Source organism: Epinephelus moara, chromosome 10, assembly GCF_006386435.1.
Source record: "Epinephelus moara isolate mb chromosome 10, YSFRI_EMoa_1.0, whole genome shotgun sequence".
Taxonomy (NCBI): domain Eukaryota; kingdom Metazoa; phylum Chordata; class Actinopteri; order Perciformes; family Serranidae; genus Epinephelus; species Epinephelus moara.
In genome coordinates this window covers 27,435,731-27,457,292 of record NC_065515.1, presented here as the reverse complement: position 1 = coordinate 27,457,292, position 21,562 = coordinate 27,435,731, and the positions used below count along the sequence as shown (strand labels likewise).

Here is a 21,562-nt window from a genome sequence, read left to right as displayed (position 1 = left end):
GATTGTCAGATATTTAAGGGGGGGTTAAATGTACACAATGAATCCACTAATCACTGCAGGTTTATCCATGTTCATCTGTGGCACCTGTTTCTAGGGTAAAGTATTCATTAAACAAACACATTTGCCATTTGTAAAAAAATTAACAGATTAAATATATTTTAATAAAGCAAAACTTGTGGCAAAATGCTGTCCTAACTTAGTCCTAGATATTGTGTTAAGTAGTTAGATGTTTGAATGAAGACCAACTTTTAGCAAAACAAATTCAGGTTGTCACACCAGTGTGGCTGCCAAATATTAGTGCACGTTCCACTTCTTCAAAACTGCAGTCAACATCTAAGTTTTTGTCCTCATCAAGACTGTGTGATGTCTCAAGTTCTCAGAGTCTGAAGAATTCGGTGATACAAAGTTACAGCTGCAAATTTTTTTATTATTAATTTTTTACTACAAGTATACAAAAAAAACTGGACAGACAAATCTATGAAAATGGATCTTATTTACAGAAACAAAAAAAAACAAAACAAAAAGTGTTGAAAGTGGAGAGGGGCTGGACAGGCATGCTGTGCTGGTTTTGAAGATCAGGAAAGAGACGAGGATGGTCATGCTGAAGACCCGACAGAGGCCGACTGGCTGGCAGACTGTAGGAAACAAAGAAAAGAAAACAAATAAAAACATTCACAAACAGGAAGCATTCAGCACTGTCTGCCCATCATCTCATCCAGAGGATATGTGCTGGTTTGTCTTGTTAAGAGCTCTCACCACTGCACTTTAATTTACAAAAGGAACTTTCAGTCACAAAAATGACATGTCATTTCGCCCCCTTTTGGAAACTCCAGAATAACTTTTCAAGAGGTGAAAATAGTTTTGAAGCCAGTCCAAGAATTTAACCGTATAAACTTCAACCACAGTAACAGCCAATGCTGCAAGTGTTCTGTGAATGTACAGTATCATCACTTGCTTCTATACAGATGAAAGTCACTTGAAGTTTGGGGAAAAACGGCCTGTAAAGTCTGGGCACCTTGAGGTCTTGTGCCTAGACCTGCAACCAGCCACAAAGTCCATCACATGAATCAGTTTCATCGTGCTTAAATTACATGACTCCTCCTGACTTCCTTTGAGGCATTGATGTAGGTTTGATTGGGCTTTAAGGAGATGCATTCCCTCCATACATGCAGACTGCAACATGTCAACTTTTTCAGATGACTTCCTATCCCTTCCATCTAAGCAGGGTAGCATTGTCACGGCAATCTCTTCTTTTTGAAGTGCTGTCCTGGAAACTTATTAGTTCATAAAGACATGAGCCTATCACTCGCCTCCTGTGATTTTCCCTCCTGGACTCCATTGCCGTTGCTGGCACTAGAGTCAGCGCTGCCATTAACTGTGGCTTCCTGTTTCGCTTGTTTAGCATCAGTGTCCTTTATTGGGCTCTCCTCCTCTGGTTTCCTCTGTGTAGAAACATAAAACCGGTCAAAAGGAAAGTGGAGAAGACCTAACGCCTCTATACACCACTGTATTCAATGCAAACAACGGTCAAAGTCACACACACATTTTAGTGTATCATGCACACAGATCAGCTAATATCAAAGCTTAATTTACAGCATTAAGCAGTACCACAATGCAACCACCTACACACACGCCACAACTACAGAACGTAACCAACAGAAGTCACTTCACACAAACCCCACAACACACAAGCTTAAGATTGACATTCACAGAAAGCCGTAACATCCCTACAACCAAAGCAGGCAAGCACATGGATCTTGCAACATAAAAATGAGTGGTACATGGCCAGTTTCAATATACAGTAGGGCCACGCACTGGGAGTTGGATTGATTGCTCCATGTCGAGCACTTTTTTTTTTAAGCCAGTCAATGTTAAGTGTACTTCAGGGAATGTTATGGTCCTGAGAGTTTGCTGCAGAGTGAGTGCTCCTCTTTCATGCTGCTCTTTGGTACAAGGCAGCTGCACAGAGGAGGAGGTGCTTTGCTCTGTGAGGCTCCAAATTAACGTTAGTTGAATATTTGCATTGTACAGCCTAGTCTCATTAGACTGACATAATTCTGAGTCAGGTATAGCACCAATATACAGATGATTATACAGCCGGTACGGAGTCAGCTGTCCAGGTATTTGTTCCTTGATTGTTATTAAACGGTTGCTTCAGTGGGTGAAACAGACAGCAAAATCATGACATGTTGAATGGCCTTTGATCTGTCGCAGGTATGAAACTGGCAGCAATTAAGGAGGACCAAAACACACACACGGTGGAAACGAGAGTGAAGATAAGTTGGCCTCACCTTTTTCCTGACGAGGTGTGAGATGTTCGAGACTGCTTTGGAAGAAGAGGCGCTGTCAGATGATTTCACTGGGATCTAGAATAGACAAGTTAGGTTTGTGTTCTTAGAGATGTTCTGTCAGGCAGTCAGTCAAGTTAAACTGTGGGCAGTTAAAGATACACTAATGATGTTCTTACCTGGCTGGCTGTGGCAAATGCTGATGATGAAGATGATGAAGGGCCGCCGTTTTCACATAGGAATGCTGATGAGGTTGAGGCTCCGCCCTGCAAGAGGTTAGCCAGTTACCGAGGAGCTGAAGCTTTTGTTTTTAAAGCTTTTGCACATCTAAGCAGCACTCTGACTACGTCAAGGTGGATTTTTACGCTGGAATTTGACCAAGTGTTGAGAGCAGACATACACAACGCACTCACATTTAAAGACTATAGCTCTAACCATGGATGGTTTTCATCCCCATCAGTGTATATTGTTGCCCTGGGCACTCACTAGTGTCTGCTGGATGGCCTGTGAGGCAGCGCTTGCTGTTCTCTGGCTTTCCTTGGCATCTTCAACCTTTTCCCTGATGTCGGGCAGAAGCTGCTTCAGCTCGTCCAGCTCATTCTTCTCTTCTGCTGCCCCGTCTGCTGCGTCTATCACCTCCTGTAACATGGCTATACACCGAGTGACTGATTAGAACAGCAAATGCACGATAAACAGGATCAGTGCAGTTCCTCAGCTGCCATAATTTGATGTTCAACTTTCCAGACGGCTTAGTATCATTTCAAGAGTGAAGAGACTCCATACACTCCGACAGTCGCCTCATTTAAAAATGAGATAGCACTCAAGACAGACAGCACAACAGCTCTGAAAACGCTCAAAACAAAACTCAGTGCACTCTTACCCAGACGCGTCTCGATGACTTTTATGGAGCTGTTGTAGTGCTGGATGGCCTGGCTGTACTGATCCATGTAGCACAGTGTAGTGGCGACGTGGTAGTGGGTCTCAGCCAGCAGACGACTGTGGGGAGGCAAGTGCTTCAGCTGCAGGGCAAGACACTCCTGGAAGTCTTCTAGCGCCTGGGGATAATTACCTGGGGAAGGAAACATGAAAACATTGAAGGTCTCAGACATAAGTACCAATTATTAATGGGGCAATTAAACAATTTGTGATGGGTCAATTCACATTTGAACAAGAAGCCATGACGGAATAATGTCTGGGTTTAATTCAGAACATGGTCTTAGAGGCGAGGGGAAAGGTGGGCCATCAGGTGAAAATGACATCTTGGAAATGCAACATGAAACATACCTGATTCAGCACTGACTTCTCCAAGTTTCAGGTATGCCTGGGCTGCCATCAGCTGGTCATCTTTGCCTTCCTTTCTGCAAGTATGAAGAAAACTCTACTGTAAAACACTGCATATAGTCTCACATCATCAAGCAGGGCCCTCAAACATAAAGTCTGAATTCGTATGAAGTGACTTTCTTGAACACACAGTACGAATCTTTCCAGTCACTCCTTAAAAGTAGAGGACTTAATTTTATGCCACTGCTCTTTTTCTACAAGAAGCTTCATCTTCTGTGGCCTTTACCTTTTGTAGATGACTTTAGCCACCTCCAGCATCTCCCACGCCAACTGCAAGTTCCCAACTTCATCCTCTTCCTGAAAAGAGGAGGAAGGCATAAATCACAAAAAACAAAACAAAAACACAACTTTAAAATCACATCAAGCCTTCTGCCATGTATATGAATTCACCTTATCCTGTCCATTTTGCTCTCCATCCTCATCGTCGTCGTCATCATCATCGTCATCATCATCTGTTGAAGCAACAGGAAAATTAGAGCTAAAGAATCATTTTTTATGGTGTGATGAAGTGGAAAGTAAAGGCAAGTGTGCTCATAAATGTTTCCCCTAAAGTGCTCTAACACATACTCCAGTGGGTTTCCCCTTCACCTTTTGTTACACCTCTTATTGTGGCCCATTATGTCAAGATACCAAGCTAGTCCTCCACCCTTCTACACAAACAGTGCTCCGTATCCAAAGATCTACTGCCCTCTGGCTCCTCATCATCCATCTTGGATTCTTCATCTTTTCCTTCCTCTGGCTTTGCCTTCACACCATTCTGCTCTTTCAAATCTTTTTCCTTCTTCATTCCAGGTTCTATTCCTGGAGACGCAGTGGGACTTTCTGCCGCACCATTCACAGGAACACCTGGGCTCTTCTCAACTCCATTTACTTGAGCTTTCTGGACTTCATTCTCATTCACAGGGGAACTTGAGGGTTCCTCTGATCCATTAACATCATGTGTGCCTGCTGACTTGACCACACCATTTTCCTCTTTCACCTCAGTGTTGCCCTTTCCATCCACAGACTCCAACTTGGCGCCAACTGCCTCAGTCTTTTCCTTCTCTGCCATTGCATCATACACCTGCTTTCGTAGCTCATCTCTAGTTTTTTCTGTACCAGAGTGGTATTTGAAAAACAGGTTCACATTAGATCATTTAAATACCTTTGAGAAACACTTGAGAAACACTTGACAGAAAGCTCACAACTCATTGAGGGGAACACAAGGCAAAACCTTTTCTAATGCTGCATTAGTAATTTGTTATTTGGCTTCTCACCAGGGGCCTGTATCACGAAGCAGGATTTTGTCTTAGCGAGGTAACTTCAGGGTTAACCCTGGGTTTTTGGTCTCATGAAGCCGGTTCAGTTCTATCGGGGTAGATCACCATGGTAACTTACTCTGAACGGCTATCCTGCTCCGGAGCAGGGTAAGTTCAGGGTTGAATCTGATCCTATAAAAAGCACCACCCACTGGCCAATCAGCTGTTCGGAAAAAAATGACTCCACTAGCAGAAATGCAGCCCAGTCATGACGGGAAGTTTAATTAATTTGATTCATTCTGATTTGAAAGTTTATTTTGAACATTAAAAAAAGAAGAAAGCAACAACAATAGACAATGAAAAGATTGTTCAAAAAGGAGTGGAAAGGAGTCAAAATTTCATCCCACCCCTTCATAAGAAAACTGATCATTTGCGGACACTTAATAGCACCATTAATTAGTGCCAACATTTTGTTTTGTTGGGAGGAAATGATCCCTGTTAAAGATAATGGGCCTAATTGACAGCTCTGCTGCTGGAAATGTGGAAAGTAGCCTATCATGTCTACACTTCATAGTGTCTGAGGGATTTTCCTTTTTGTTTTTTAAAGAGGGAGACTAGGTATATTTTTGCGCAGCTGTTAATTTCTAACAGCTCAATATCAGGATGATTTTATTCAGACTCAATTTGGTGTTGATATTTCATTGTGACGTCAGCTTTAAGCTTTATTGTAGCATATATAACGTTATGACAAAGAAGACCAATTTATCAGACGCAATGATGTTAGACGATAATTGTAATACACGCAATTCATCTGCGCAGCATTGATTTCATGGGATTCAAGGGTGTGATCAGTGTCAGATGTACAGGTACTGTAGCTACTTGAACCACTGATGAGTAATTTAACCTACACATCATTTTATTTGCTACCTTGTTTTGTCTTGATTTTTCCCTCTCTCCTCCTCTATTTCTTCTTTCCTTACCGTTTTTTTCCCTTCTCTATTATGTGATTTCATTGATGTTTTGACAGGGGAATTTCTTTGATAAGCCACGGTGTTGGCCTTTTCTGTAATGTTGCTTTTCTCCTCCTCATATTTTAGTAGAATTAATCTCTGATCCTCACGAGAAATACTTTTTTCCCCCCCTCACATACGGTGCTCCGTGAGGACGCTCAGTGACGCTGCGCTTCTCTCATGATTGTGATTGGTCCGCTGCGTGCGCGGCTTCTCTCATGATTGTGATTGGTCCGCTGCGTGCGCGTTCACAGCTCTTGATAAAGTAACCCTGGGTTGTGTTACCGAGTTGATATCCAGAGTTGTGATACCGATTGTGTTACCGAGTTGATATCCAGAGTTGTGATACCGATTGTCCTGATTGCCATTGTTAGGGTTAGTCAACCCAGGATAGGTCTGGGTAACCCAGGAAAGGTTTATCTCGCTTTGTGATACTGGCCCCAGCGCATGTTTATCTCTTTTATCATGTAAATACAGTAACAAGTTAACCTAGTGCCATGCTGAAAATCACAGTCTGGTGTTTTACAATAACTTGGATATATGGCACTGCATGCAAGAAAAATACATCTGAAAAACACTGGAGACAAACTTAAAAAAATACATATAAAAACTACTTTACCTACCAAACTAACTTACAGACCATTTATTAATTTTGCCTTGTATGGTATCGCAAAGACACCATTATTAGCAGAACACAATTTCAAATCACTTCAGATCTGTTCCCTTAATCTGACAACCATTTATGATAATAGATACTGACCATCAAGATTGTTGGCACTCTCGATATTTGAGCCATTGGGCTGCTCCTCTTCCTCAGATTCTTCTGGAACACCCTCCAGGGCATTACCAAGGACACTGTTCTCCATCCTAATAGAAACAGAACAAGGAAAAAAAAAAAAAAAAGTCTGAAAACTATTACTCTAAACATTGCTTAACAGATGTCCAGTCAGCACTTTGCTACACTGAATTCTGGGCTGACATCATAGAAAAACAGCAAACAATAAGTCACTTTATTATCAAAGTGATGGAGCATTAATCAACTTTGTGCACACTTTCAAATGTGCACTAACACCACCCAATGTACAATAAGTCTCAAAAAGTTAAAGCAATGAAGTTAACCCACCTGGCAAGCTCCAGTAGAGATTTCCCACACAGGAAGAAGGCCTCACCACACTCATATGCAGTGTCCCCATACTTTGAAGCCCTGGCGGACAGACAGCAAAAGGAATGAGTGAAGCAGGTTTTGGTGGGAAAGGCGGTGATGAAAATAAAGCTTACTTTTACATAATCAAAACCACATCACTGGAATGCACTTAGAAATCGAGATACAATTGAGGTCAATGTGCATTTCAGATTCAATACAACTTTGGAAAGCACAAAGTAGCTAAAAACTTTACTTTCCCTGTCACACATATTCAGATGGATACATATTCAAAAATAGACAAAATTGCTAACAAAATTCAATGATTCCAATATTTCTTATATACAACACACCAAAAAGATCAATTTTAACAGTGACTATTCGTGTTGAGTCAGTCACAGTGCTGTAACTATACTCACAGCATGCTGCAGGCGTCCTGGAAAACACTGACAGCAGAAACAACATCTCCCATCACTAGATGCCTGTTCCCTGTGCCAATCAGCTTCTTTGCCTCCTCCGCGACGTCAACAGAGCTGTGTGGAGAGGGGGTGCACATGTTTCTAATGTCCATGTTGATAAATGATCAAGTGAGCAGATGCAGCGGAGTCTTCAGTGTGGACACTCACCTGTCTGCGGCAGCTGCTGCTGATGAGGAGCACGGCTTCTCCTCCGCACTGCAAGAGTCAACGGAGTTCAAACTTGAGTTCAGTCAGTGCCAACACAAGCTGCCTGACCGGATTGTAAACTGCAACCACAGTCGACACACCTAACTTTTACTGTTGACGAGATAGTTGAAGCGACCAGAGGAAGTGTTAGCTGCGGTTTATTGTTGTTAGCACCGTATGGTTGTTAGCAAACTAGCCTACCAGTCGAGGGTGTAGTGATGTTTGCTAGCAGCACTTGCAGCCACCAGCAGGTACAGTTACCCATCCCTTTAGTTTCACGGTCACTGTCATTGACTGTAAGTATGTAAAACCTAGATGTCATGCGACTAGTAACGTTACTAACCACTTAAAGGTCGTCAACGTTAGCCGCGTTCATATAGAGCTAAATGCTAGCTAGCTGTGTTTTCTCAGCGTACCTTACACTGTGAGAAATTACAAGCGGGTCTTACCTCCCAGAGCTCGACGCGGCGGACGTTTCCTCTGGCATTTTTTAGGACGACAGGAGGTGTTGGACAGAGAAGAAACTGGCGGTGTGGTGTCCAGTGAGAGAAGTACAGAAAGAGCTCCTGTGTTGGTCTTTGTTGGCGCGCTTAAATAGAGAAAAGAGGGCTTTCTATTTCCGCTTAAGTTGGAACGCGGGAGATTGGACTTAAAGGGGCCGCAGCAAGCATCATGATGCATTCATGGCCCGTGAGAAAACATTCGTGGTATACAACTTGTTCTGATTAGTCAAATCGTGGAAGGTGCAGCGAAAGGTAATTGGTTTACACAAATGTTGGTAGTGGTCGGCATATGACTGGTAAATTCTTGGTACAATTATTGGTAGTGATAGGCAACACCATTGGCTCTCATATGATGGTTTTGCTGGACCGACAGGTGACAAGGAGCGCCATCCTGAAAGGTCATATAAGCTGTTTTTACTTTGGAATTTGTCATTTGTCAGGACATCATCCTGAGTTTAGGATGATTTAGCTTGCTGTCGACATAGTTACATAGAAAGCTTCCTTTTAACTTTGACTCCCAGCCGCAATCGAGGCGGTGGCCTGTTATGAAAAACGAGAAAGGAGTGAAACATTTCCATCCGCTAGAACTGTCAGTGAACACACCACAGCTTTTCCACAAAGATAAAGCGGTGTGTGTCCCCACCTTCTGTTCATCCTCGGCCATACGTTACCATTTTGAACCAGATTGAGATATTTAATAAACAAATCTATAAATATCTGAACTTAAAAAAAACCCAACATAGAATCGTCTTGTTTTACATTCAAATGAATATGTTTTGGGTACTTGTACAGAGCCTCGTTGGCGCAGTAGGCAGCGCGTCAGTCTCATAATCTGAAGGTCGTGAGTTCGAGCCTCACACGGGGCACATGGTTTTTTGTCCTGTTATAATTTCATCATTTACCGCCAGCTAGAGCAAGTTTGTTTAGGCTTCTGTAGAGGTAACGTCGAATAAAATAACCTTTTAGCCCAAATGATAACACGAGGAAGGGTAACAACACACTGCTTTCGATGGCACTGGCATTAATTTTCCGCATTGGCTAACGAACTATGAGTGAGCAAGTTAATGAGGCTAACCTTCGATGAGTACTGTCGGTTAACTCAACAGCAGCTACTTACGCTATATTATATAGCGTCCTCCTATCCTTAAATCCATACATTTACGTGTGAAGTCAGTATATTAGATGAATATAGTGCTTATTTTATTCAGGAGCTGTTAAACTGACTCTGCTGTAACCCCAACAGACCAGCAGGTGGCGCCAAAGTTCCACTGTCAAACCTCATTTCCCTGTGATCCCACTTCACTCACAGCTATCAGTCAAGTTTAATGAACCTTAACTGCAGCAGCAGCTGTTGTAAACTATGCATGTGAGAGAGCTATAACGTCAGTAAAAAACATCAGCAACAAATAAATAAACAGATGGCTAAAGACCACATAACTTAATGAAATGAGAGTAAATGGCATTTAATCCTTATGATTGTTATGGCAGTTATGCTTTTATTGTGTTGTCATTTTCTTAACTGTAATAAGTTATCGTTAACATCACGACAGTTGCCGTACAGCAGACACACGTTTTCAAACCACACATTATTTACAAGTCCTTTGGGTGCACATGTCAATTAAGTAATTGAGCTGAAGTGAGTGAGAGAGTCAGAGGGAGAGGAGGGCGCTGAGCCTGACACTGGGCTCCAGACAGACTTACTGGCTGCAGATGAAGTTTTCAGTCACACTGCACCGTGGGACCTTGTAGGGAATTCATATTAACCATCCAGACTCTCTATCTCCTCACTGACATGTTGCGATGTTCCGTGCAGCCTTACAAAACGTGGACTTGCTTTGGGTGATTTTGTTTCATTTGGTTTTTCTGCCGGAGACTGGCTGTAGATCAGCCGATGCAGACAGCTGTCATGAGGTGAAGACAGCCTACATGATGCGCCAAATAGGCCCGGTGGAGCTCGTGCCAGACAGGCCGGGAACAGGTCAGTCAGCCCCTTTGGAAATATCATGGTGGAGATACTGTAGGAGGAACATGGAATATGCAGAGGTGGAAAGTAACTGAGTACATTTACTTAGGCACTGTACTTGAGTATCATTTTGAGGGAGTCGAGCTTAACTTGAGTATTTCCATTTTGTGCCTTCTACTGCACTGCATTTCAAAGGCAAATGATGTACTTTTTGCTCCAGTACATTTATCTAAAAGTTTCTACATCTTTTTAATTAAAAAAGTAAATATTTTAAATACAAAACATATGATGAGTTTATAAATTTCAATGCATTTTTATGAATTAAACAACTAGTTAAGGTCTACAAGATCAAAGTGTTTGCTTATTAAAGATGCATCAGTAGTATAAATTCAGTAATGTAATATATCATAATATAACACTCACAGGACCATTCTCCTGCATAATGTCTATTAATTAATTTTTTTTGCTGCTAATTGATGCAGAACTTGTACTTGAATAATTTTTATAAAGTATTTAATACTTTAATAAAAAGTGTAAATATGTTTTTATCCACTGAAAATATACTTTAGATCTATACAAACAAGTATAATATAAAGATCTGCATAAATAAAACGTATGATTGGGTGTAAACTTGCTGTCAGGCATCACACAATTACATTCACTGAATTTAGTCGGGCTGAGCTTGGCAACTTTCCTGTGCTGAAAATAATTTAAAAGAATTGCTATCTTCTCCATCAGTTCTCCTTTTAAATAAGTACAATGAAAGTGAGTATACTCCGTGTACTGTTAAATCATATTTCATCCAAATATCTCTCCTGCTTTGAGATTTTTAATGCTTAAAACATTGCTGTGTTGGAGCCCATGCATGGTTTAAACCCATATCTGTAGAAATGCAAGGCTGAATTCCAAATATAAGTGATCATCACTGTGCAGCACGGCCAACGCATCATATAGAGAGAAGCTATTTCTGTTGAACCTGTTACCTCAGTAGTCTGCAGCACGCATATAGAGCTCTTGAAAGCATACTTGGCTATAAGTGGTGGTGTTAAAGATGCTGTTTTCTGACTGTAAATGCTCATGTGAGGTGTCGTCTGGCTCGTGAGAGTGTCTCTGCATAATTTTGCAGTCCTGACTTCTGAGTTGTTGAATAGGACGTCAACATTTTTAAAGTAACTGCACCCAAAAAAAAGGTGATCGCCTGGAGTCATTTTGTTGGCAGCAATTTCAGATTTCCCCGGGTGGCAGAGACAAGCAACGGATGATACAGATCTCGAGTTAACAAGCTTTATTTTCTCGTAATCTTGACATACAGAAACCGTCTCCTTGTCATAATTATACAGTTCATGAGAATGCATAGAATCAGATGTTGATTGTCTTGCTATAATCAGTAGACCTAAGGGAATCCATGCCAGACATCAGCAGATAACACTCACAGCTGCAACAGAGTGAATGCTGTATAACTTTTCTTTGGGGACAAACAGCCTGCCTGTGGTCGACGACACTGAGTTTACAGTAGCTTGTATCAGCCGTATTAGACACAAGGCGCTGCAGTATTCCTACAATATACCTGTTGCTGCAGGAGGTGATAATGTGAGCTTGTGATTGTTAACAGCTAGTTGTCACGTTTCAGTTCAGGAGAGGTGGACCCAAATGCAGATAAATAGGCAGGTTTGCAGTTTTCAACAGAAAGCGAGCTTTAATGTAGCTCAATGGCAGTTTTCAAAAAGGCAGGCAACTCAAAAAACCATCAAGGACAGGCAAAATCCAAACCAAAAAACCAACCAGGAACAGAAAAGAAGACCGGGGGTGGTGCAGGATAATGGCAGGAAAGACGGACCCAGAGATACGCAGAGTTACATAGGAGTGCACAGAAGTACACAGGCAGACTGACAATTCGAAACATAGGCATACATACACAGAAGACTAATCACAAGGACGAGACACAGCTGGAGAAGGAAGACATGGGCACCAGGAGTGAAACAGGGATTGGCTGATAACAAGGGTGGAGCAGACAAGACTAATACAGAACAGGTGTGAAGGGAAGACTCAGGGAACAGGGAAGGACTAACGAGACAGGTGTGGCAGAAAACAGGCGGGAAAACACACAAAGACAGGAAGTAAAGCCAGACATATCACATGAGGAGAGAACCTACAGAATAAAGACAGGAAGCGAATAAATACAAGCTAAACAGCATGAAACAGGGAACACAAACAGACAAACTTGATGTGTCCTTGATGGACACTTGGTGGTCCTGATTGAACAAAGGCATCAGTCCCTGGCCGGTCGTTGGTCTTTGCTTCTGATATTCAAGATGAAAAACAAGGCGCTGCTGAAAGTGTGGTTGAAATCCTCCTAAAAGACCCACTAATATTAGTTTATGAATAGTTGAGATTGAGGTTGCGTTAATTTTCTGACCTTTAACAAAAAAGTACTTAACACACAGTTGACTTACCGGATATTTTCAAGACCAGGATTACAGTCATCCCCCACATGTAGTGTACGACCACCTGTAATCATGTGACTGAAATTCCACCCATGATATCATGTGATAACAATGGACTCATCTGCATGACAACTGAACTAACTCCTTGTGTGAAGATTTTCCTTATTCAGACAAGTTTGATGAATAGTTTTGAGATGATAACAGAGGACACACAGGTTTGTGAATCACACTGAGTGAGTTAGTTTTGGAGAGGTTGTTTCCAGTCAGCCAGTGCTAATAGGAATAGCTGAAAGTTTGACACAGGTCTGGTGTGTGTGTGTGTGTGTGTGTGTTGGGTCAGACATAGGTGAACGGTCTATTCCTCTCATGTCTGTCTCTCTTTCTCTCCTTTGATCTTAGTCAGCTACTTAACAGCTTTGCAACCAAAGTCAGACTGCTTCACACCACACACACACATGCACACACATTTCAGTGTGAGTGGTGAAGTGCCACCCAAGCTGTGCGTTTCATCACATCAGGTGCCGACAGTCTCAGTGTAGAATTATTTTTGCCAAGTCAAAGCGTCTTGTACACTAAATGCCTCTAGACCAGTGGTCTATCAACTTGCTTAACTGATCAACAAGATGGATTCTTATTGGTTAGTTGATTAGTGATTGAATGTGAGATTTTCATGAAACCTTTAGAGACAAATCTCTGTCTCTGAGTCAAGTCTCAAGGGTAATGGTAGAATTCATTTTTTACCTGTACTCCAGAAAGAAATGAAACATTTATCAGATATGTCACTGTTCCTAAAAATCACGAGAAACTCGGCGAGTACGCCTACGAATTTTTAACCAAGGTTAAAGCAAAGGTTGATAGAAACCCATGCATACTTCATGAAATAATTCCTTCCACCCACCGTTCTGTGTTGGATGAGATTTAACCTCTCTGCGACAGCGAATATGACCAGGCCTGAAGCTATTTCTTCCGCCTCTGTCTTTCAGATGAGTCTCTGCGAGTGTGTGTCCACCCAGGGCCCAGCTGCTGCACCAGCAAAATGGAGGACACCTACATGGCGGCTGTTCGCAGCGAGACGCAGCAGAAGATGCGATCGTACAGCTTTGAGCTCAAGTACCTGATCGCTGGACACTCCAAGGCCTACCAAGGTGAGGGAGGGGAAGGGTGTAGACCAGAGAATTCAACACACAGATTAATTCATTTCATGCACTATTGAAGAGAAACTTCAAATATATTGTCTTTGTAAGGCATTTAATTGAATATAGGACAAAAAGGATTCTCAAATAATTGCAATTTGTTGTTATTTAAGTTTTACACAGCGTCCCAACTTTTTAGGAACCTCTGTTGTAACGTGAAGACACAACTGTTGGCTGTGGGGAATTGCAAAGGGACATTTTGATTACTTTTTGACATTTTTTGGACGAGACAGTCAGAAAAATTTGATTTTTTTTTTTTACAGATTAATTGATAATGAAAAATATTCATTAGTTTCATTTCAACAATAAAAAGCATGTCTGTGTTTCAGCCATGGCACCAGTAATGTCTGTGGGCGATTCAAGAACGCAAATCAAAGTGACTTTAATAGCAGTGGTGATTTTAGTGTTTTAACAGTTCTGTCAAGTGCCTGTAGCCCCCCTGCCATTCTCACTTTGTGTGTTCATCATGAAATAGCTAGTTTGTGTCAGGGTGGTGGTGTGAGGCCAGTTTATTTTGTGAGGCGCCACAGTGGCTAGCCAAACAAACAACTGATGTGCGATTGAGTCTTTGAGAGAGCAAACTCTCAGAGGGAGCAGCGGAAAACTTTGTTACAACTCTCCGCTCTCTTTCTCTGTCCGTCTGTCTCTGTCGCTGCGATAATCAGGTTTTGTTCTTGACCAATGAGAGAGCGAGGGACGGAGAATGTTTACATTCAGTACGTATCCGCAGCAAAGTGTTGTTGCCGTGGGCAACAGCCGGTCCCTAACGGGCTGCTCTGAATAGGAGGAAGAATACTCTGCTTGTCCACTTGTCTCTCAACGCTATTCACCAGTCTGTGTGAGCATGTGTGTGTGTGATAGAAAGACCTTGTGTGTGTATGTGTTTGCGTGCATGAGTGAGTGTGTGTGTGTGTGTGTGTGTGTGCAGAGATTATGAGACGGGTAGAGCTGATGAAACCCAGCAGACAGACATGGCAAACATGTACCTCTCTGTTTTTTTTTCTGTCCCTCTATCTCTCACTCTCTCCTCCCCTGCTCCATCTGAATGCACTCAGGCTCCGTTTCAGCTGCTATTTATGCCCAGCGGATGGCTTAACCATCCATGGGTAAAATTAATGCAAAACACCCATACACAAAGAAGGGCTGAACAAGGCTCCTCCAAGTGAGAGGAGACAAGTTTGGCATTTGCTGCATTTAATTTAAATTTAAACAGTGTTTTTTTTACATTTAAAGAGTCAGTTCACCCAAAGCATAAAAAACATATTTTTCATTTACCACTAGGGATATCAACCCATGCGGATAGTTTGTGCTTAAAGCAGTGGTTCTCAAACTTTTTCCGTCATCAGAAGCCGTGTTTAATTTTAGTGAAATAAAGGTCAAGATGATAGATGATAGGGATATTTTGGCAGAAATGGAATATAATATTGATACCTATGTTTTAATTAGAATGTATAATCACCTGAAACTAAGAATTTTCGTGAGCAGTTTATATCTAAATACGGAGCAGGGGGTAAATGGTGTTTGTATCTTGCTGCTCAAAACATTAAAAAAATTGCAGAAAAGAAAACACTCTTTCTACAGAGCAAGATCAGTAACCTGAAAAGCATTTATTCAGTCAGGCATAACATGTAAAAGTATGTGGATGTGTGGAAAACAATCATTTCTAGGTGCTTATGGGTCATTTCAGCCATTCCTTTTTTAGGCGCAAGATAAAATTGATAACTTTTCCATGTATCAAAAATAAAACAAAAACTACCTCCTCAGCTGAACAACTCTACAGAAAGTGAGTGCCTATGCTTGTTGTGTTTTGGGTGAACTGACCCTTTAACGAAGAAATTAATTTTGCGCGACAGCAGCGTTCTTCAACAGCTGAGCTGAATCTCCAAAGCACAGTGATTAAAAGCCACTAGAGAAACTGAGACATGCCCAGAGCGGTTGTAGTCAGGCTCTATTTACACCCTGAGGATTACTTTAGTGTGTGTGTGTGTGTGTGTGTGTGTGTGTGTGTGTGTGTGTGAGTATGTGTCTGCATGCTTGCGTGTGTTTCTCCTGGCACTGTAAGACCCTCGTGCCCTCTCTACCACATCGCAGCTGTCATCCAATCACAGAGGGTAAAGAGCTAATCACATGACCCCAGAATAGTCTTTGCTGTGTCACTCGATGCCGTCTGTATTTGTGTTGCTATTGCCAGGACGTGGGTATGCAAACACATAAAAGTGAGATGTTCTCACTCAGTGCTGCTGTACCGCCTGAACCCCCCCGACCGCCGTCACTGTCACTTAATTTAATTTCATCTATTTGTGTGGAAATGAGCATACCAGAACTGTAACAAATACCTTGTTGCTGGTGTGTAAACTCTCCGGGAGAGTGAAAATGAAATTTCTCATAATAAATTTGTGAGTTATTTAATAAATTCCCTATAAATTAATGTGTCTTGGAGAGTCAGGTGGCTGCAGCTGTGATAGGGAAATGCAAAGCTGTTACGACACAAACACACACACACACACACACACACACACACACAAAGATGCACATTGTCTGTCTGACTTAGTGAAAGTCACAGATAAATAGATTCCCCTCTCTCTCTTACTCCCAGTTTGTGTGTGTGTGTTCGTGTGTGTCAGGATGCCATCAGATTGACATCATCCTTTCTACTTGGCAAGTTTCAAACATAGACACACACACACTGTCACACACCGCGGGCATGCAGCCTCTGTTAAGAGCGCTGTCCACTTTATTAGACCCTGACGGACATAGGAAATGCAGGAGATCCTGAGATTGGGCCTCTCATTATCACCTGACTATAGATAACAGGGTAGTGAAAACGAGCCCAGGGATGAATTAAGGTGTGTGCTATTTTGGCTCGCATGCACCAGGATAAAGTCAGTCCAAGGTTAGTGAGACACTGTGTGACAAGGAAAAATAATATATGCACTAATATGGAAATGTCACATCTTACATGTGGGACTGACATGTATCTATAGCAGGTATATCCCCATTATGAAATTGGAACAAGTGTCTATAGACTTATTATATTTAAAGAGACAGCTCATCCTCAAATTAAAAATACATATTTTTCCTCTTACCTGTAGTGCTATTTATGAATCTAGATGTCGGCCTTCTCTTGAATATAATGAGATAGATGACACTCAGCTTGTTGTGCTCAAAGCGCCAAAAAAATACATTTGAAAAACACAGCAGCAATGTCTCTTTCCGGAAATCATGACCCGCCTACTCATGATAATCCACCGACCTTATTGTGAGCAGTTTCATGTAGGAACTGTTATCTTCGAAGCTTTGATGAGATGTGGTGGGAATGTTTCTGTAACTTATTACTAAGTTGGACCACCATGGGTTGGTCAATTCATCCCACCTCTTCCTTATACTTGTTGGACAGCCAATTAAATAGTTTGAAGTGAGGGTCAATTACTATGCTGATGACTTAAGAATCATGCATGTCTGATACCTGCCACCTCCTTTCAATGCCCTCAAAAACTTTATATGTGAAAAAAACAAAATCAAAGCATTTGAATGCTAATTTGGACGTTGATTACTATGGCAATGATTGAAGCCTCGAAGCATTCGGATCGGCCCTAATCTAAACATTAATGGCATTCTCCTTGGCTGAGCTGTAACGCTAGCTAGCTCAGGTGAGCCAGCAGTATCAAACTATTAGTTAGAAATAGAAAGCAGATGCACCCTTCCTTCTGCGTAATCGTATGTAATACACTAATGACACTTTTGTCATTTATCATGTGTTTTCATTTTCATTATTTCTTACAATGCTGAAAGCATTACAGGTGTACCTGTGACTGCACCAGAGGACCATTGGCATTAGCATTATCGTTTTTGGAGACTGCTGTTGCTCATCATTCTTTTAGTCACCTAAGCAGGGTGGCTCATAGGATGGTATTGGTTAATCCATCCAGCACTTTGGTCCAAGCAAAAAATTTGGAAATTTAACTTGACACAGACGTTTACGATTCCTAAAAGACCCCAGTGTATAATAGACTTGCATTTATACAGCGCCTTTTTAGTCCTTCACCCATTCAAAGTGCTTAATGCTACATGCTACAATCACCCATTCACATTCACGTTCATACACTGATGACTGAGGTTACCATACAAGATGCCGCTGGCTCAACAATTAAACAGTCACACATGCTCAGGGGTTCAGTATCTTGCCCAAGGATTCGATGCTTTGACATGTGGACTGGTGGAGCCGGGGATCGAACCATTGATCTTCCAATTAGTTGACAATCCGTTCTAGCTCCTTAGCCACAGCAGCTTAAGAGCCTGATCCCCTGACTTTTCATCTAGGGCCATCATAAGGCCAAATTTTTACTTCATCAACTTTATAAACTACACATCATCCAAAAAGGAGTGCCTACCCTGACAAAAAAATTGCTGATTTTGCTAATATTTTATAATCTTGGTAATATTCTTTTTTGTTATATTCATGATAAATTATCAAAGATGTTATTCAGTTGTAGGGGAGACCAGGGATGATTGTAACACTTTTTGTTTGAGCAAGTGTAACTCAGTGTTTCTTTTTGTTAGAGCTCTTAAATTTTGATACGTGGTACCCATATTTGTCTGCTATAAATAACACACACTTTGACCTCTACTACACCATCACAGATTATGGAAATTAATGTCAAATACAAAGAGGTATATTGTTACAACGTACCCCAGTACCGGGGTGAGTTGTAACACTAGCTGGGGATGGATGTAACAATTAAATTATTGTGCTTAAAAAAGATTCACAATAGGCTAAATGTATTCAAGCACTTCAATGAATAATAAAGAAGGAACAATAAACTTGTAAGAATACAATAATTATAATATTAAAATTAATAGAAATGTATAACATAAATACAAAAAAGGTTGACGTTTGAACAGCATTTGAACAGTTGAACAATAAACACTTTCGAAGAGTAACTATTATCTGAGCAAACTAAGGCATAATACCTATAGCCTATTTTTAATCTGATTGGCAGTTGTGGCAAATGTAGATGTCCTTGCCTGGGGTGCAGGCTTCGTGGGCCCAAAATCCACACTTTTTAAGAACTGTTACAACCCTCCCCATGCCTAGCAGCCATGAAAGAGCTAACAGTTTTTAGCATTTAGCTTCAAAGCTAGCACTAATGAAACACATCAAATTAAACTAGAGAAACTACTACTTGAACCTATGTAAGTGAAACAATTGTACATACAACACAATGGACACTATGCAAAAAACAACTGTGATGAAAATGTTTGGTTTCTCACCTGAAAAACTGTTTTTTGGCTCTAGAACAGACACATTTGAACTCAGAGACATGCGACTTCACCAGTGAGCTCCAATTGTAAATGGTCATGGACTATGTTGATGATGTCACCACAGCTTGTATCTAATTGGCCAAACTGAGAGTGTTACAACTATCCCTTTGTTACAACCATCCCCGGTCTCCCCTACAGAGGTTACAATAAAATGCATGTTTGCTTTCTTTCTCGTTCCAGAGACCTTTGAGTCGCTTGTGTCCTTCACATCTAACCTGACCAGCACTCTGTTCGACAGCGCTTACTCCGCTTTGACGTCTGACTGTCGCCCCCTCGTGTTTCAGCTGTTCAGTGACATCAGACAACACCTGTCTGGAGACATTAATTCTTCATTGGACAACACTGTGCGTCAGTTCTATAACGATCTCTTCCCATTAGTCTACCGCCGCCTGCTCAACCCTGGGATCGGCCACATGTTGCCCAAGTCCTCCCCCTCCACCAATCACAACGACTGCCTGCGAATGACGCGGCAGGATGTAAGCCCATTCGGACCCCACCCTCGCCTCCTGGTCAGCAGCTTGTCCCGTGCGCTCGGGGTGGGCCGAGCACTGAGCCGACTGCTGAGATTGGCTGGAGAGGTTGTGAATGCGACCGAGAAGGCGACGTTATCCAGAGAATGTGGGCGAGGCTTAGTGAGGATGCAGTACTGCTCCCACTGCAGAGGGATGACACTGATACGGCCCTGTACAGGACTGTGTGTCAACATTATGAGAGGATGTTTGGTAAGTGTTTGAATGTCTTTGAATTTAATGTTTGTGTGTGTCTGTTTAATCATGGATGTACAAAGGGCCGTGTTCATTCCTATAAAAGTTGCTCTGACACTGTGAAGCCAACAAAAGTTTGATTTCGGGGGTTTAACATTTCCCACATCTTATGCATCATGGGGCCCATGGAGCAGGCGCACTAGAGACTTCCACCGCCTGACTTCCAGTCAAGCCTTCTGCTAATTTGAAACGGGATAATGTGGAATGAATCAAACTGAATAGTGAATTCTGATAGTGAAAAGTCTTTTTAGGCCCATCGGCATCTAATGACGGACTTGGAGTCGTCATCCCACTGGCCACAGCGTCAAATTGGCTTCAAAGTCCTTCGGGCTTGTTTTAATATGTGTGCATGTTTCCACTATAGTTATACTGTACAAACAGTTACTGATAAAATTCAGCATGGGATTTCACTGGATACTTGTCATCAGAGGATGTTTAGCAGATTAATGTGTGTATGTGTTCTCTCATTGAGTCATCAGAAATTTTACCTCTAAATGACATTTTAGGATGTATGCGTAATATGCAAGTTAATAGAATGACCATGTCTGTGCATTAAGTATGGAGCAAGTGGCTGGAAGGCTATTAGCTTAGCTTAGCTTAGCTTCACTTAGCATTACAACTGGAGGCAGAAGAAAATGGTACTGTCCAAAGTTAAAAAAGATGCCCACACCAGCACCGCTCTTACTAATAACTACTTTATATCTTGTTTATTTAATCAACACACAAACAGAAATGTAAAAACAACAATTTGTTGTTTCACTGGGAGTAAGAAGCTGTGAGAAAGCAAATAAGCGTGTTTCCAGAATTGTTGAACTTTTCCTTGAAATGAATTCGCCCTTAAGGGAATATCTCACCCACAAAGCTGCTCTCTATACATTGATTCACCTGAAAAATACCCGTCAAACTGATACACACAATTAAATGAATGTTCAGTGCCACCATGAATATACAGGTAGCGTTCTTGGTACAAGTGAAACTTCTGCAACACCTGGGGCAAATTCATCCCCCACAACTAATGAGGCATGTGCTGTCAAACTCACTTTCAGCTGCTCCACCTGTAAGTCACATGCCAATCTGTCTAACACCTAGACACTGTCATTTTGTCTCACAAACATCTCTTTCAGTAAACTATGACAATCTTATTGCTGTTGCACCCACTATAATTCCATCCTCACCTCCCTTTCCGTCCAAATTTGGTCTGCTGAATGTGAGATTGCTGTCAAACAAAGCATTCATCTGTCAAGATTATATTCTGTCAAAAACTCTAAACTGCTTCTTTATCACTGAGTCATGGCTTACCCCTGATGACCCCCCCTTCACTGAAGCCACTCCCTCAGGCTATTCTCACTTTCATCAACCTAGATTACTCGCACAAGGTGGTGGGGTTGCCGTAATTCACAATAATGCCCTGAGCGGTGCTCCATTATTTCTGCAGCTCCTTTTTCATCTTTCGAATCTTTAGCTTTTATGATAGATGGCACCTCGCTGGTTTTCTGCCTGCCAGTACACAGACCCCCTGAGCCAAATAATAATTTTATCAGTTAATTTTCTAAACTCCTTTCCCACATTGTTCTGAAATACGACAACATTCTCACTCTGAGATTTCAGTATCCACATTTGCTGTCCCTCTCGTGACCCGTGATTTTGTGTATTTACTGGAATCTTTTCGTCTACAACAGTCTGTTAATGG

General features: G+C 41.7%; 2 protein-coding genes and 1 non-coding gene across 6 annotated transcripts in view; 2 read left to right on the top strand and 1 right to left on the bottom strand.

Moving 5' to 3' along the window:
- Positions 1-406: 406 nt before the first annotated feature.
- Positions 407-8,319, bottom strand: LOC126397156 (histone-binding protein N1/N2-like). Of its 3 annotated transcripts, XM_050055712.1 has the most exons (15): positions 8,133-8,319; positions 7,645-7,692; positions 7,438-7,551; positions 7,001-7,081; positions 6,638-6,744; positions 4,314-4,721; positions 4,020-4,081; positions 3,856-3,926; positions 3,573-3,646; positions 3,169-3,357; positions 2,775-2,938; positions 2,468-2,554; positions 2,292-2,366; positions 1,311-1,442; positions 407-635 (listed from the first exon to the last, which is right to left on the bottom strand). In XM_050055712.1, the coding sequence occupies exons 1-15, from the start codon at positions 8,168-8,170 to the stop codon at positions 597-599; spliced, it is 1,689 nt and encodes a 562-aa protein (XP_049911669.1). In that variant the 5' UTR covers positions 8,171-8,319; the 3' UTR covers positions 407-596. The 3 variants fall into 3 exon arrangements, with proteins under 3 accessions (XP_049911669.1, XP_049911667.1, XP_049911668.1); XM_050055710.1 differs by lacking the exon at positions 4,314-4,721; XM_050055711.1 differs by lacking the exons at positions 1,311-1,442; positions 4,314-4,721.
- Positions 8,320-8,385: 66 nt separating this feature from the next.
- Positions 8,386-21,562, top strand: part of LOC126397152 (glypican-5-like) — a 69,243-nt gene continuing 56,066 nt past the window's right edge. The window contains exons 1-3 of one of the 2 annotated variants that reach the window (XM_050055702.1): positions 8,386-8,438; positions 13,577-13,738; positions 19,289-19,830. In XM_050055702.1, coding sequence (XP_049911659.1) covers positions 13,630-13,738; positions 19,289-19,830 — 651 coding nt within the window. In that variant the 5' untranslated portion in view covers positions 8,386-8,438; positions 13,577-13,629. Of the gene's footprint in view, positions 8,439-9,856; positions 10,165-13,576; positions 13,739-19,288; positions 19,831-21,562 lie in introns of those variants that run through there. The other variant, XM_050055701.1, reaches the window with a different exon arrangement.
- On the top strand, positions 8,980-9,052 carry trnam-cau (transfer RNA methionine (anticodon CAU)). Its single transcript has one exon. It is a non-coding gene; the product is annotated as a tRNA-Met (tRNA).